General features: G+C 45.2%; 1 protein-coding gene across 1 annotated transcript in view; it reads left to right on the top strand.

Annotated features, from left to right (window-relative positions):
- Nucleotides 1-15,288, top strand: part of LOC126982865 (carcinoembryonic antigen-related cell adhesion molecule 1-like) — a 139,506-nt gene that overhangs the window by 22,945 nt on the left and 101,273 nt on the right. The window contains exons 2-3 of the mRNA XM_050835140.1: nucleotides 8,768-8,895; nucleotides 12,143-12,302. Of these exons, the coding sequence (XP_050691097.1) occupies nucleotides 8,768-8,895; nucleotides 12,143-12,302 (288 nt within the window). The remainder of the gene's footprint in view (nucleotides 1-8,767; nucleotides 8,896-12,142; nucleotides 12,303-15,288) is intronic.

Raw genomic sequence — 15,288 nt, 5'->3', positions numbered from 1 at the left:
CAAGACGGTCGGGAATACGTGTAGGGTGCTGGACCAACTGCTCTAGGTCGTTGAGGATAGCAAAGTTGTAGGCTTGTTCACCAGGATGGTCAGTGAAAGAGGATGAAAGCCAAAGCTGGTGGTGAACATTGAAATCTCCTAGGATGGAGATTTCAGCGAAGAGAGAGTGGGTCAAGATGTGGTCCACTCTAGAATTCAAATAGTCAAAGAATTTTACATAGTTGGTAGAGTTAGGTGAGAGATAAACAGCACAGATGTATTTAGTAATAGAATGACAATGAAGTCTTAGCCAGATGGTAGAAAATTCAGAAGAGTCAAGGTTGTGGGCACGAGAGCAAGTGATGTCGTTGCGCACGTAGGCGCAACATCCAGCTTTGGATTGAAATTTAGGATAGAGATAGTAGGAGGGAACAGAGTAGAGATTGCTGTCAGTAGCCTCATAAACCTGTGTTTCGGTGAGGAAGAGAAGGTGAGGTTTAGAGGAGGAGAGATAATGTTCCACAGAATGAAAATTAGAGCGAAGACCGCGAATGTTGCAGAAATTGAGAAGAAAGAGGTTCGAGGAGTTATCAAGAGACCTCTCGGGTCGGCAGCCAGAAGGGGAGTCCTCCCTGGGGGAATTTGTGGTCCCCCCCCAGGCGGGGGAGGCGAGCTCTGCTCGCTTCGTTTCATTCGTAATTAGGTTCAGGAGAGCAGTGGAGCATATTTTGCGGCGTGGTCTCTCACCCTCTTATGTACGACCTGTTTCCCTCCCTTGAAGTTCCACAACGCTGCTTCCCTTGCTAGCCTTTTTTATCTTACTTGGTTGATGTTCCTTGCTCCCTTGAAGTTACTTCCTCAAGCCCCCACCATTTCCTTGACGTCGCTGCATAACACTCGAGATCATCTCTCTTGCTGTCCAACTATTTTTTATAAGAGTTAACCAGTATCTTCACTCTTTAACCCCCTTCATTGACAAACTTTGAACCAGGCTTTCTTTGTTACCCTGTCTCACTCCAATGCTGTCCAACCATGTAATGAAAGAGTTAAGCAGTATCCTCACTTTTTCATCACTCATTCCCAGTGAAGTAGATATTTAGGAGGCAAATCAGATATGCAAAATAAAAAATGTAAGAGCGTTAGATTTGCGAGGAAAAAGGAGGAAAAAGGTGTGTGTGGGTGTGGGTGTGGGTGTGGTGTGGTGTGGTGTGGTGTGGTGTGGTGTGTGTGTGTGTCGGTGTGTGTGTCGGTGTGTGTCGGTGTGTGTGTGTGTGTGTGTGTGTGTGTGTGTGTGTGTGCGTCGGTGTGCGTCGGTGTGTGTCGGTGTGTGGGGGGGGGGTTCTGTGTGTGTGTGTGTGTGTGTGTGTGTGCCTATGTGTGTGTGTGTGTGTGTGTGTGTGTGTGTGTGTGTGTGTGTGTGTGTGTGTGTGTGTGTGTGTGTGTGTGTGTGTGTGTGTGTGTGTGTGTGTGTGTGTGTGTTCTGGACAATAGCTTGACATTTGTTGAGGTGTCGTGTATTGCAGCCGTAGGGGGAAAGGGGGAGGGGTGGCGGTGGTGTTGGTGTTGTTGTTGGTGGTGGTGGTAGGTACAGGAGGGAGATGAGGCGTGGAATAGGGAAGGGAGAGTGAAGGGATGGGAAGAGGTGATGATGCTCGTGGTGGAGTGACGCGGAAAACTCTACGGCCAGCCTCAGCCACATTCACATTACTCAGCTGCTCCAGTGGTAGACTACAGGAACATATCAGTCCCTCAGCACATGCCACGATCCACGCTCATACCATTAAGGTGCGTCCAAACCGGCAACAAAACATATCGACAACAAAATTCCCAACACTGTAGGCAACACTGTTTCAGATGCTAATGATACACTGTTGCAGTTATGTCGGTACTTGGCTGTGGGTGATATGCTGGCAACGTTGTGTGAACGAGTCATTGAGGTTGGGGGGGATATGTTGGCACACACACACACACACACACACACACACACACACACACACACACACACACACACACATACACACACACAACTACCTTACTCCGATTGGACAACAAATGTGGAGTGGACCAGAGGGCAGCCTTAATGCTAACTGACTGTTCCAGGGGACACGCTCTTCTGGGGGATCAAACCCACGCTTTTTAAAAGAATAAGTTCAGGAGAGCTGATGCGTTTTGTGTCATGTTTACATATATGGCTCTCAGTCTTGCTCAACAAGTGTTCAAAATCGGATCTTTGAAGTCGAAAAAAACATGTTATTTTCCGTAGACTGTGCGTGGCAGGAGTCAGGCATCATCCTCTGCTAATTGTGCACAAGACCCAGCTATGCTACTGTTCATGTTCCGTTTTCTTTCTTTACTTATTTTTACGGCGTAGAAAACAGACTGAGATAAAGGGAATATTATTTGTGAAAAAATGTTACGTCGTCCTCGTCAAAAGAACGTTATTAGAAGCTGCCGAGAGGGTCATCAGTGTAGGCTGGAGTCGTCTTGATACTCTTAAAAAACTTTGGGAGTTTTACAAATTTTTAGGTTGCTCCAGAGTGCACCAGCGATGGATATGAAACTTCGAGTGAAGGAGGCGGTGGCTGATTGGTAGCGTGCCGGCGTCGTGTTCGGGAGATCGAGGAGGGACGTCGGTTCGAATCCAGGCCGGTACACAGCTGGGATTTTTCAGTCAGCGCCGAGTGGTCTAAAACTACCCACATGCTGCCCTGAAGACCACCTATTAACCCAGACTCTAGATAACCTCTCCAAGGAGAGACTCAAAGATGAGCTCCGCGGGGGCAGTATGAGCCAATGCAAGATGGCGCCACTATAAACACTTGCCTGCGCCACAACAGGCTGGGCCGACCATCAGGATCCACCAGTGAGGAAGCCTAACGGCGCAATAAGCTGCGATGTAAGACAAAAAAAAACTTTCATTCACACGCCGACATGACGTCCACGCCTTATGAGAACATGTGTAGACAGTCTCATCAAGCCAACTCCTTTTACCAACATATTGACTATATTCGTACAAATGTTGTAAGAAACATTGTTGTAGATATGGTTTTAGATGTCGACTGCGATGTTTCTGTCAATGTTTAAATGTTTACGACTGAATGTTGCCGGGTTGGACGCACCCTTAAAAAAAATATGAGAGTCGGAGTGACTGAAGTCTATATTCTCAAACACACCCACGTCTTATAAGGCTTTCATAGAGGATGTGGGGGTATTTCCAGGGATAGTTTTATGACCCTGGTGTAAGACTAATAGTTAAACAAAGCTTCTAAACGTGAAAGAAGCACTCGTGGAAACCCGATTCATCTCCTGGTCAGCCTTTTGAAAGAAATGAGTGGCAGAAGCGATTGAGAATACTGACCCTGGCACCACATTTTCAAACGCTTCGGCGGCCAGCACACACATTGGCTTTCATAGTTGCCGGGGGCTGGGGCATTTGCAAGGGTAGTTTTATGACAAAGCTTTTAAATGTGAAAAGGAAACACTCATGCAAACCCAACTAATCCCAGCCGTGGCTTTGGGAAATAGTTGATGTGAGTGGCGGAAGCGACCGAAAATACCGACCCTGTTCCTTGGCCCGACCCGTAGCTCGAGGCTCACCGCTTTAAGGCTCCCCATCACCGAGGGCTGGAAGGACTTGCACTTACCGCGCCTCGACTGGTGAACTTACTAGACTGTGTTAGGCGGAATAGGGAAGCAGAGAAAGATGAGGAGGAGGAGGAGAAGTGGAATCAGAGGAGAAAGGGATTGAAGGTAGAGAAGGAGGAAGAAGAGGAGAAGAAGGGGAAGAAGTTCAGGAAAAGAAGAAGAAGGAGGTAGAATATGAGAGGAGGAGAATAGGAGGAAGAGTAAAGGAGGAGAAGGTGAGGAGTGAAAGGAAAGGAGGATAGGAAGAACAGGAGGAGAAAGAGGAAACAATGGAACGAAGCGAAGGAGGAGGAAGAAGAAGGGAGAGGAAAGGGGAGGAGGATAAGAAGATGAGTAGGAGGAGGAGGTGGGGGAGGAGGATGTAATAGTAGGGCGCAGAGTTTAGGAGGTGAGTCAAGCTCCGAAGTACTATGAGAGAGAGAGAGAGAGAGAGAGAGAGAGAGAGAGAGAGAGAGAGAGAGAGAGAGAGAGAGAGAGAGAGAGAGAGAGAGAGAGAGAGAGAGAGAGAGAGAGAGAGAGAGAGAGAGAGAGAGAGAGAGAGAGAGAGAATGGGAGAAGGAAAACAAGGAGGGCTACGAAGAGGACATTTAGAGAGGGAGATGATAAAATGGAGGGGGAGGAGTAGGAGGAAGAAGTGTTGGTGGAAGGAGATAAAGTGGTAGAGGAAGAGGAAGAACAGCAGCAGGAGGAGGAGGAGGGGGAGGTATTAAGAAAACAAAAGAGGCAATAAAATTGAACATAAAAGGGGAAAAAAAAACAGGAAAAGGTAAGGAGGAAATAGAAAGAAGGAGAAGGAGGAGGAGGAAGGTTAAAGAGAGACAGAGAAGGTGGGAAAGAAGAGAAACATGGAAACATGGATGATCAGGCAGCATAAAGCCTGTTGGTTCATTGCGAGGCTGCCTGCTTTCAGTGATTTAATCTGTCTGTCTGACTAGAGTGACCTGCGGAAAATATTTAAGAACTTGTGCGTACGCGCGGGTACGTTCACCTCACCCCTGATGAAGCAAAGTGACAGTCAGTGCGATTCTTAAAGGAGTGGATTGTTTCCGCACTAACCACTCCTGTTCCAGTGGCGGACAACGCTGTTCGGGATATAACTCCTCCCTATGCCTGTACTGAATCGCCTCTCTTGAGCTGTTTGATCGTTGTTTCTTGTCCTCGTGTTAGTTTGGCGCGCAAAACACTTGGATTGGTTAACATTGCTGAACTTGTGAGAGGACTGTTTAAGGTTTGTATCACGCTTCCCGACAGTCGTCACTTCTTCAACGTTAAGAGGTTCATTCAGTTGAGTCGCTCTTAACTATGGCATAAATTTCGAAGCACGTTTCTGCACTCACTATCGTAATTCAATGTCCTTCTTGCAATTAGGGACAAGAACTGCACTGCGTATTCCAGGTGGGGCCTTGCCAGTCAGTTATACAACGACAACATTACTCTCGGCGTCTTACACTTGAAGTTCCTCGCTATGAACCCGACCATGGTATTTGCTTTTTGCAGGAGGAAGAAGAGGAGGTGGAAGAGGAGGAAGAGGACATGTATGAAGACATACAGAGAGAGGGGAAGAGGAAGGAAAATAAAGATAAAAATATAGAGACTTTAATACGGAGAGAGAGAGAGAGAGAGAGAGACACAGAGACAGACACAGAGACAGACACAGAGACAGACACAGAGAGAGACAGAGAGACAGAGAGAGAGAGAGAGAAACCACACACACTCGATTCACAATAACCACACACAAGGAAAACGAAAGATTCTCTCTCTCTCTCTCTCTCTCTGCAAGTCAACAATACCCCATATGTGGTCTGAATATCTATGTTGTTCTATATAGGCCACCCTCTCTTAACATCTATGTAAATCTCTGTAAACACCTCATGGCCATTTCATCTATTGGGGTCTATGTAAGCCTCTATGTAAATTCACACTTTCAGTATCTGTGTGAATCAATATAAACTCCGTACCCCGCATCTGTGTAAGTCTATGTAGGCCTCTCATGAACCACACATTCAGTATCTATGTAAGCCTTTAAAATTGACCCCCACTCATCTCTGTAAATCTATGTATTCCTTTCCTATGGCCCCATACTAAGTAACTATGTATGCCTCCCCTAGAATGACAGTTCCTACTCAGCATCTATGAAACTCTATGTAAGTCACACATACACGAACACACACAGGTCCTACTCATGTATGTAACTATGTACGGCTCCAACCCTCAGCATTTATGTAATTATGTGTAATCTTTCCACACACTCAGGTCACTCAATATCTACGTAACTTTTTCTTCCGTCCCAGTCTAACTTTCTTTCAGTTCTCTTAATCCCTCCTTTTTCTCTCATTTATTTTTCTATCTCTCTACCTATCTACCTACCTGTCTATTTATCTGTCTACCTATCTTAACTGATTAGTAATACATAACAATAACAGTAACAATAGCCTTTTACCTGACTAACCACTTGCTATGGGTTTCAGAGGCCGTGGTAACCCTTTTTTTTTTAAATAACTCTGTAACAAAGGATTGGATTGGGTTCATGTTATGTCAGGGATTGTTTCAATCCTTACGCTATTTTTTTTCCTCCGTCGTCTATTAAGAAAAGTGAATTATTAATTAACCCATCTTCTATACGGGGTGGCGTGAATACAAGAGTCGTACAAGTAGTCCAGCACGAATACCTGAAGTTTCCTGGATTACGAATACCTTTTAAGTTTCCTAGAATACAACTGTGAATACGAATGCAGTGAAATACTAAGAATTCGAATGCAAATACGAATGCTTAGTGGAAGTATGTATAAATGCATCAGTGACTGTTTTGCTTTTCAAAAGTTATCTAAACAAATTTTTCGCGCGTTATCTTGGAAACGGAATACTTATGTTAATATGAATATATGCAGTTTATTATTCTAACATAAAGACTAGAATTGCTGCTTGAAGCAAAGATCATAAATTCACGCTCTGAATTCTGACTCGGTGACGTCATCAACTCACTCACTCACAGACTGAAGGCAGAGCTGACACCACGCACCTGTCGTGTGTGGGACTGAGATATGAGAACACAGGCCCGTATTCCAAGACGCTTGTGGCTCAAACAACAACCATTTCCCAAGGCCATAAAAGAGATTAGTCAGGTTCTCATGATTGTTTCGCATGTTCATGGTGCAGAAGTCTTGTCAAACTATTACTAGGCTCATAACACACCCATGGAAATACGAACAGAACCTTTACGAAAGTCTCATCATAATTATGTAGTTGTGTGATCCCCGAAGTGTCTCCTTGCCGATTATCGTCGCGTACTGGATGCACACTTCTGTGCGTTGTAGCTAAATGCAACACTACACTCAAATGAAGGGATATTTCTGATGATAGATTTAAGATTATTCGTTTGTTCCGCCGAAGAATACAAATACTGTGACTGTATTCGAACGCGAAAGATTAAATAAGAAAACACTTAATAAGAAAAAAGTAAATCGAATACTAATGTCAATCAATCAATGGTGGCATGCGCCACCCTACGACGCCAAGTCCGGGGGTCCCTCTGGGCGAGTCTCCATACAGGCCCCCCTCCCAACCCGAGTACCTCCCGCCAGGATCCATCGACATGCTCAAGTCATAAACTTCCTGGGCGTCCCCTTGGCCTCCTCCACTCAGGGCTGTAGACAACCCGATAACCAGGATCTGGGTAACGTGCCACGTGCCCGTATAGCCGGAGTTGGCGTTGACGAACTATGCAGGTAATATGTCGAATCAGTCTCATGGAATAATCGCCGGTTTGACAAAGTCATTCCAAAGATATCCCATGATTCTGCGTAGACACTTTTTACCAAAGGCACCATTCCGCCGCTCCAAGTCACTGTTCAGTGTCCATGTCTCACGAATGTGAATACGAATGCATGTGAATGCATGGTAATGCGACCTAACCAAACCTAACCTAACCTAAAGTGACCAAACGTTCTATTTCTGCCATGGTAGACGGTCACTGTTCTTCCCCTAAATCTATTAACAGTGGTATCCCACAGGGTTCTGTCCTATCTCCCACTCTTTTTCTGTTGTTCATTGATGATCTTCTTTCCAAAACGAACTGTCCTATCCATTCCTACGCCGATGATTCCACTCTGCATTACTCAACTTCTTTTAATAGAAGACCCACCCTTCAGGAACTTAACGACTCAAGGCTGGAGGCTGCAGAACGCTTAGCCTCAGACCTTACTATTATTTCCGATTGGGGCAAGGAGAACCTGGTGTCCTTCAACGCCTCAAAAACACAGTTTCTCCACCTATCCACTCGACACAATCTTCCAAACAACTATCCCCTATTCTTTGACAACACCCAGCTATCACCTTCCTCAACACTAAACATCCTCGGTCTATCCTTAACTCAAAATCTCAACTGGAAACTTCATATCTCATCTCTTACTAAATCAGCTTCCTCGAGGCTGGGCGTTCTGTACCGTCTCCGCCAGTTCTTCTCCCCTGCACATTTGCTGTCCATATACAGGGGCCTTGTCCGCCCTCGTATGGAGTATGCATCTCATGTGTGGGGGGGCTCCACTCACACAGCTCTTCTGGACAGAGTGGAGGCTAAGGCTCTTCGTCTCATCAGCTCTCCTCCTCATACTGATAGTCTTCTACCTCTTAAATTCCGCCGCAATGTTGCCTCTCTTTCTATCTTCTATCGATATTTCCACGCTGACTGCTCTTCTGAACTTGCTAACTGCATGCCTCCCCCCCTCCCGCTGCACTCGACTTTCTACTCATGCTCATCCTTATACTGTCCAAACCCCTTATGCAAGAGTTAACCAGCATCTTCATTCTTTCATCCCTCACGCTGGTAAACTCTGGAACAATCTTCCTTCATCTGTATTTCCTCCTGCCTACGACTTGAACTCTTTCCAGAGGAGGGTATCAGGACACCTCTCCTCCTGTATTTGATCTCCCTTTCGGCCACCTCTTTTGCTTTACTTTAGGAGCAGCGAGTAGCGGGCTTTTTTTTTTATTATTGTTTTCTTTTTTTGTTGCCCTTGAGCTGCCTCCTTTGTTGTAAAAAAAAAAAAAAAAAAAAAAACAATGCTAATCTAACCAAATCTAATATAACCTAAACTGACCTAACCTAACACAACCTAACGCAGCCCGTCCTCCTTTACACCCCCAGACCCTCCGGTGGCCTCGCTGGAGCTGGGCCGCGGCGCCTCGTCCACGGTGCGGGAGGGAGAGGACGTCTACTTCAACTGCCGTGTCGACTCCAACCCGCCGCTGCACAACATAACGTGGCTCAGACAGGTGGGTGTTGAGGGGAGGGGAAGGGGGAGGGGAGAGGACGAGGGGAAGTGTGTGCGTGTGTGTATGACTATTTGATGGTGATTGACATGGTGGTGGTGGTGGTGGTGGTTCTGGTGATAGTGGGGGTGGTGATGGTGGTGGTGGTGGTGGTGAAGAGAGATGGTGGTGCTGGTGGAGGTGATTGTGAGGTAATGTTGATGGTGATGAACAGATTGGTGACGGTGGCGACGGTGGTGGTGGTAATGGCGATGAAAAATTATACCTACAATGGCTATACAAGGTGATGGAAGACTATACATGAAACTAGTGGTGGTGGTGGTGGCGGTGGTGGTGGAGGTGATGCAAGACTCCACGTATCGGCATCAGGTTTTGGAAGACTAACATGGATCAGTGAAGACCTCGGAATATTGATGACACCACCACCACCACCAACAACAACAACAACAACAACTCCACCACCATCACCACTACCACCACCACTACCACCACCACTACCGCTACCAACAACAACAACAACAACAACAAATCCACCACCACCAAAAACAGCAACAACAATAACCACAATAACAACAACGACACCACCCCTTACAAATCCAACTCCACCTCTCTCTCTCTCTCTCTCTCTCTCTCTCTCCCTTTATCTGTTCTCTCCCTATTCCTATCTTCGTAATTTTCACTTTATGCTAATTTCTTCTTTGTCTGTTTCCAGTCCGCTTATTATATTTTCCTCTCCTTCCTAACTCTTTCTTCGCCTTCTTTCTCTCTCTTCCCTTCTTTTTGCTTTCCTTGATTTAATTTTCCTCCTTCTGTTTCATTCTCTCTCCTTCCATCTCCTCTTCCTTTTTCATTCATTCCCCTTCTTTCTTTCTTTTCCAATCTCTTAATCTCTCTTCCTTCCTTTCTCTTTCTTTCCCTATTTCTGTCTTTTTCCCTCTTTTTCTCAATCCTTAATTCCAATGTTTCCTCTTTCATTTATTCATTTTGTTCTTTCCTTTCTCTTCCCTTTCCCTTCTCTCCTCCTCCTCCTTTCTTTTATCTCCTTCTCCTTCCCCCTTTCTTTCCTCTTCCCTCCCTCCTCCTCCTCCTCCTCCTCCTCCTTCTTCTCTCATCCTCTTTCCCTCCTTCTCTCTCTTTCCCCTATCTCCTTTTTCCTTTTTTCTCTTCTTCTCTTCTTTCTCTTCTCTTTCGTTTATTTCTTCCTTGATTCGCCTCTCTCTCTTATCTCTTCCTCCTCCTCGGCTTCTTCCTCTTCCTCCTCCTCCTTTTCCTCCTCCTCCTCCTCCTCCTCCTCCTTTTTCTTTCTTTATGTTTGTCAATGTTCTATTCTCAATTTAATCTTTATTTTTATCATTCTATTTTTCATTTTGCCATTTTCTCTTTCCGTCTTGTTTTTCTTTCTTTCTTCCTCTTTTCCCTCATTAATTTCTTCCTTTCTTTCTTTTTCTCTTTCTTTCTCTTTTGCTTTGTTCTTTCATTCTTTCCTTCTCTTTCTCTCTCTTCCTCTGTTTTACCTTATTCCATTCTTTCTTTCTTCTCTCTCTCTCTCTCTCTCTCTCTCTCTCTCTCTCTCTCTCTCTCTCTCTCTCTCTCTCTCTCTCTCTCTCTCTCTCCATTTTCGCTTTCTCTCCTCTTCCTCTCTTCATTCTTATCCCTCCCTCCCCCTCCTTCCGTCCTCCTCTTCCCTTCCTCCTCCTCCTCCTCTTCACCACCTCATCCTCCTCTTATCTCTTCCTCCCATTCCTCTCCTCTTCCCCACCACCTCCTCTTCCTCTCCCCTCCTCCTCCTAGCCACCTCCTCTTCCTTCCCATTCCTCCTATTAACTATATCAAAGATCAAGTTTTGCTAGAAAAGATACAGCGACGAGCAACCAAACAAATTCCAGCGCTCCGAAACTTGCCAGATGACGAGCGTTTAAAGCGTTTAGATATGTTTTCCCTAAAAAAGCGAAGGATAAGAGGGGACTTAAATGAAGTGTTCAAAATCCTTAATGGATTCGACAACATTAACCCAGATAGTCTATTTCAGAGAGACACCAACACAATAACACTCAGCAACGGTATGAAGTTAAAGAGAAACCGATGTAACACATTGGTGCGCAGAAGTTTTTTTTATCAATAATAGAGTCGTCGATCACTGGAATAGACTCCCACCGTCAGTAGTTAGCGCACAGAGTATCAATAGCTTCAAGTCTTCATTGGATAAGTACTTCAGGGATATAAGATTATACTGACCCTTCTTCGCATGTTTTCAGACAGATTGCAGCAAGACCTCAACTTAAATACATATTATTCTCCCCCACAACCTGGATTGCAAGTAGCGTAAGTTAACAATAGAGTAAAGCAACAGTTAATGTCCGCATGACAGGTGGAGTGAGGTGTGGGTGCAGTAAGGTGACAGGGTACTGGTGCGTGCATAGTACCGCCAGTAAAAGGAGGATCAAGCCTCCACCTGTGCCCCTGAAACTACACCTCACCCATCGTGAGTATTAGGGGAGATTCTGGTGCTGCCCTGTGTAGGCCAGTCGGCCTCTTCCAGTCTCCCTGTGTTTCTATGTTCTTATGTTCTTATGTAATGAGGTCATTTTACCCCACAGCTTATGTTACCAGTAGTGTAAGTTAAGGGTAGTAATTTCCTCTTATTTCTCTCTTTACTGTAAAATTTCCATGTCCCTTTCTTCCTTAAAGGTACATGGTGTTCTCTTCTAACTATTTCCTGCCGGCACGTTGCCGGAGGGAGAGGTGGGTGGGGAGGAGCCTTCATCTATTCTGTCCTGTCCTACCACACGTAGATTACTAGTAGTAGCGGTAGTAAACAGACACCCTCGCCATAGAGCGATAGGTCTTCTGATGTCTGTTCTTCCTATGTATTTTTTTTTTTTTTACGTCTACGCCTATAGCGCCGGTATGCTTGCTTGAGGGGCCTGGATGGTGTTCGGCCCCAGCCCGTCATGGCGCAGGCAAGTGTTTATAGTGGCGCCATCTTCTCTTGGCTCATGCTGCCCCCCGGAACTCGTTCTTGATTCACTTGGACGGTTTCCTCTAGGACAGCATGTGGGTAGTTTTAAGCCACTCGGCGGTGACTGAAAAATCCCAGGTGGTAGCGTGGGGATTCGAACCCGCGTCGTCCATCACGTGGTGAATGTGGGCCCAGCACGCTACCATTCAGCCACCGCCTACCTATGTATTCCTATGTATACCTATGTATTCCTATGTATTCCTCCTCCTAACCTACCTCATGTCCCCTAAGGGTGAGGCCATCGAACATGCCCCTGAGGCCGGCGTGTTGGTGGGGGGACACAGCCTGGCTCTCCGCGGGGTATCTCGGCTGGACGCGGGGCCCTACGTGTGTCTGGCCGCCAACGCCGAGGGGGAGGGAGCCAGCCCGCCGCTACTCCTCCAGATTCACTGTGAGTATACGCGAAGAAGGGAATCGAGGAGTAGAGGGAACAGAAGTGGAGAGGAAAATAGGAGAAGGGAGAAGGAAGAAAGAAGGAAAAGGAGAGAATAAACACGAAAAAGAAAGAAAGAAAAAGAAAAAGAAAGAAAAAAAATAAATAAATAAGGGGAGAGGGGAAAAGAGGGAGAAGGAGAGGGAGAGGAGGAGGAGAGGCAGAGAGCAGAGAGGAAAAGGGGAGAATGGAGAAGAAAGCGAAAATGAATAAAGGAGAGAGAGAGAGAGAGAGAGAGAGAGAGAGAGAGAGAGAGAGAGAGAGAGAGAGAGAGAGAGAGAGAGAGAGAGAGAGAGAGAGAGAGAGAGAGAGAGAGAGAGAGAGAGAGAGAGAGAGAGAGAGAGAGAGAGAGAGAGAGAGAGTAAGAAAGAAAAAAAAAAAAAGAAAGAAAGAAAGATTAGAAAGAAAGAAAGATTATAAAAAAAATGGGAAGAAAGAAATATTTAGAAAGAAAAATTAGGAAGAAAAAAAGAAAAAGAAAGAAAGAAGGGAAAATTAGGAAGAACGAAGGGAAAGAGGGAGGAGGGAAGGAAAAGAAGGAAGGGGGAAGGAACTGAGGAGAGAGAGGAAATAAGAAAGGAAGGAATGAAGAAGGGAGAGAGAAAAGAAAAGAAGGAAGGAGAAGAAGCAGGACAAAGAGAAGGAAGGAAAAAATAAGAGGGAGGGAGGGAGGGTCAGGAAAGGAAAAAGAATGGAAGGAGGAAGGAAAAACAGAACAAGAGAGAGAAAGAGAAGGAAAGAATGAAGGAATAAAGGAATAGAGAGAACGGACGATAAAAAGAATGCAAGGAATAAAGAAATAAGAGAAAAGAGGTAGAGAGAGAAGAAAAGGAGGGAGGAAAAATGAAGACAGAAAGAGAAATGAAAGAAAGAGAGAAAGATCAAATTGAGAAGAAAACATTGACAAAGAGAGAAAAAAAAGGAGGAGGAGGAGGAGAAGGAGGAAACCGAGGAGGAGGAAGAGATAAGAAAGAGTGGCGAAGCAAGGAAGAAAGAAACCCAATAAGAGAATATGGAGAAACGAGAAGAGAAAGTGGGGGAAGGAGGAAAAAGAAAGAGAAGGAGAGGGAGAAAGAGAGAGAAGGGGAAAAAAACTATGAGAAATAAAATAAAATAACAAAGAAAGAAGGATAAAAGGAGGAGGAGGAGAGGAGGAAGGAGGAGAAGGAGAGAAATGTAAGAAAGAAGAGGAGAGAGGGAAAGGAAAGGGGAGAGAAAGGAATAAAAGGGAAAGAAAGAAAAGAAAGAGGAAACATTGGAACTGAGGTAATGAGGTAAAGAGAGAGAGAGAGAGAGAGAGAGAGAGAGAGAGAGAGAGAGAGAGAGAGAGAGAGAGAGAGAGAGAGAGAGAGAGAGAGAGAGAGAGAGAGAGAGAGAGAGAGAGAGAGAGAGAGAGAGAGAGAGGAGGAGGAGGAGAGAGAGGAGGAGGAGGGGAGACAGCGGGGAGGAGAAAGAAGGGACGAGGAGAGATAAGAGAAACAGAGAAGGAGATGGAAGAAGGGAAAGTAAACATAGGAAAGGAAGGGAAGGGAAAGAGAAAAAGAAAACAAAAAAGGAAAAAGAAACGAAACAGTGAGAAAGAGAAACGAAAGAAATGGAAGAGAGGTAAAGGAATGGAAGGGGAAACATGGAAAAGAAAGTGACAGAATAGAGAGAGAAAAAAGAAAGGATTAGAGAAAGAAAAAGAAAGAGGAAGAGAAGGGAAGAGAAGGAAAATAACGAAAAACATGGGAAAGGAAATGAAAAAAAGAGAGAAAGAGATAGAGTGGAATAAAAAAAGAATGGAAATTGGGAAAAGGGGAAAGGGAAGACAAGAATCCAGAACTATGTAACTCGCAATAGTGTTAGAAAAGAAGGAGAAGGAGGAGGAGGAGGAGAAGGAGGTGAAGGAGGAAGGAAGGAAGAAATGCATGTGAGTCGAAGAGAGGGACAAGGAGAGGAGGGGAAGAGCAGGGAAACATGGAAACATGGAAATACAGGCAACAGAAAGCCTATTGGCTCATTACGAGGTCGCCCGCTTGGGTGATTTGATCTGCTCGACCGACACTAGGGGGTTGAGGAGCAGATGAAAGCACCTCGATATTGAGGAGCTGATGAAAGCACCTCGTTATTCAGTTTACTCCCGACGCAGCGAAATGACGGTCGATTCTATATTTGAAGGAGTTGATGGTATTCGTATTTACTGCTTCTGAGGGAAGATTGTTCCAGTGGCGGATGACTCGGTTTGAAAAGAAACTCCTTCCAATGTCTGTGTTACATCGACTCGACTGAATGGGTAAACCGTTATTTCTAGTTCTTGAGTTGGTTTGTAGTTCAAAGAATTTGGAGTAATCGACGTTATTGAACTTTTTCAGGTACTTGAAGACTTGAATCATATCCCCTCGTAGGCGTCTTTTCTCCAATGTAAAGAGATTGAGTCGCTTGAGTCGTTCCTCGTACGGTTGAGCCCTTAAGGTTGGAATCATCTTTGTGGCGCGTCGTTGAGTCCTTTCCAGTAAAACAATGTCCTTTCTGTAATTAGGAGACCAGAACTGTACTGCATACTCGAGGTGCGGTCTTGCCATGGAATTATACAAGGATAGTATCACGTCTGGCGTTTTACACTCGAAGTTCCTCGCTATGAACCCGAGCATAGTGTTGGCTTTGTTGTATGCTTTTTTACAGTGATTCGCGTGTTTCAGGTCACTGCTGATAATGACTCCAAGATCCTTTTCCTCCTGCATCGCCTGCAGAGGTTTCCCATTCATGATGTATGTGTGGTTACTATTTTGGGACCCAATGTGCATGACTTTGCATTTGTCAACATTAAAAGACATTTGCTATTTTTCTGACCATTCGATAATGTGATTGAGGTCTTTCTGAATGATTTCGCAGTCGGACTTTGTGAGGGCCTTTCCACCCACCTTGGTGTCATCAGCAAATTTCGATATTGTGGATTTCAGTC

This window comes from Eriocheir sinensis, chromosome 5, assembly GCF_024679095.1.
Source record: "Eriocheir sinensis breed Jianghai 21 chromosome 5, ASM2467909v1, whole genome shotgun sequence".
Lineage (NCBI taxonomy): Eukaryota > Metazoa > Arthropoda > Malacostraca > Decapoda > Varunidae > Eriocheir > Eriocheir sinensis.
Note: the sequence above shows the minus strand (reverse complement) of the source record. Positions and strands in the feature narration are given on the sequence as shown.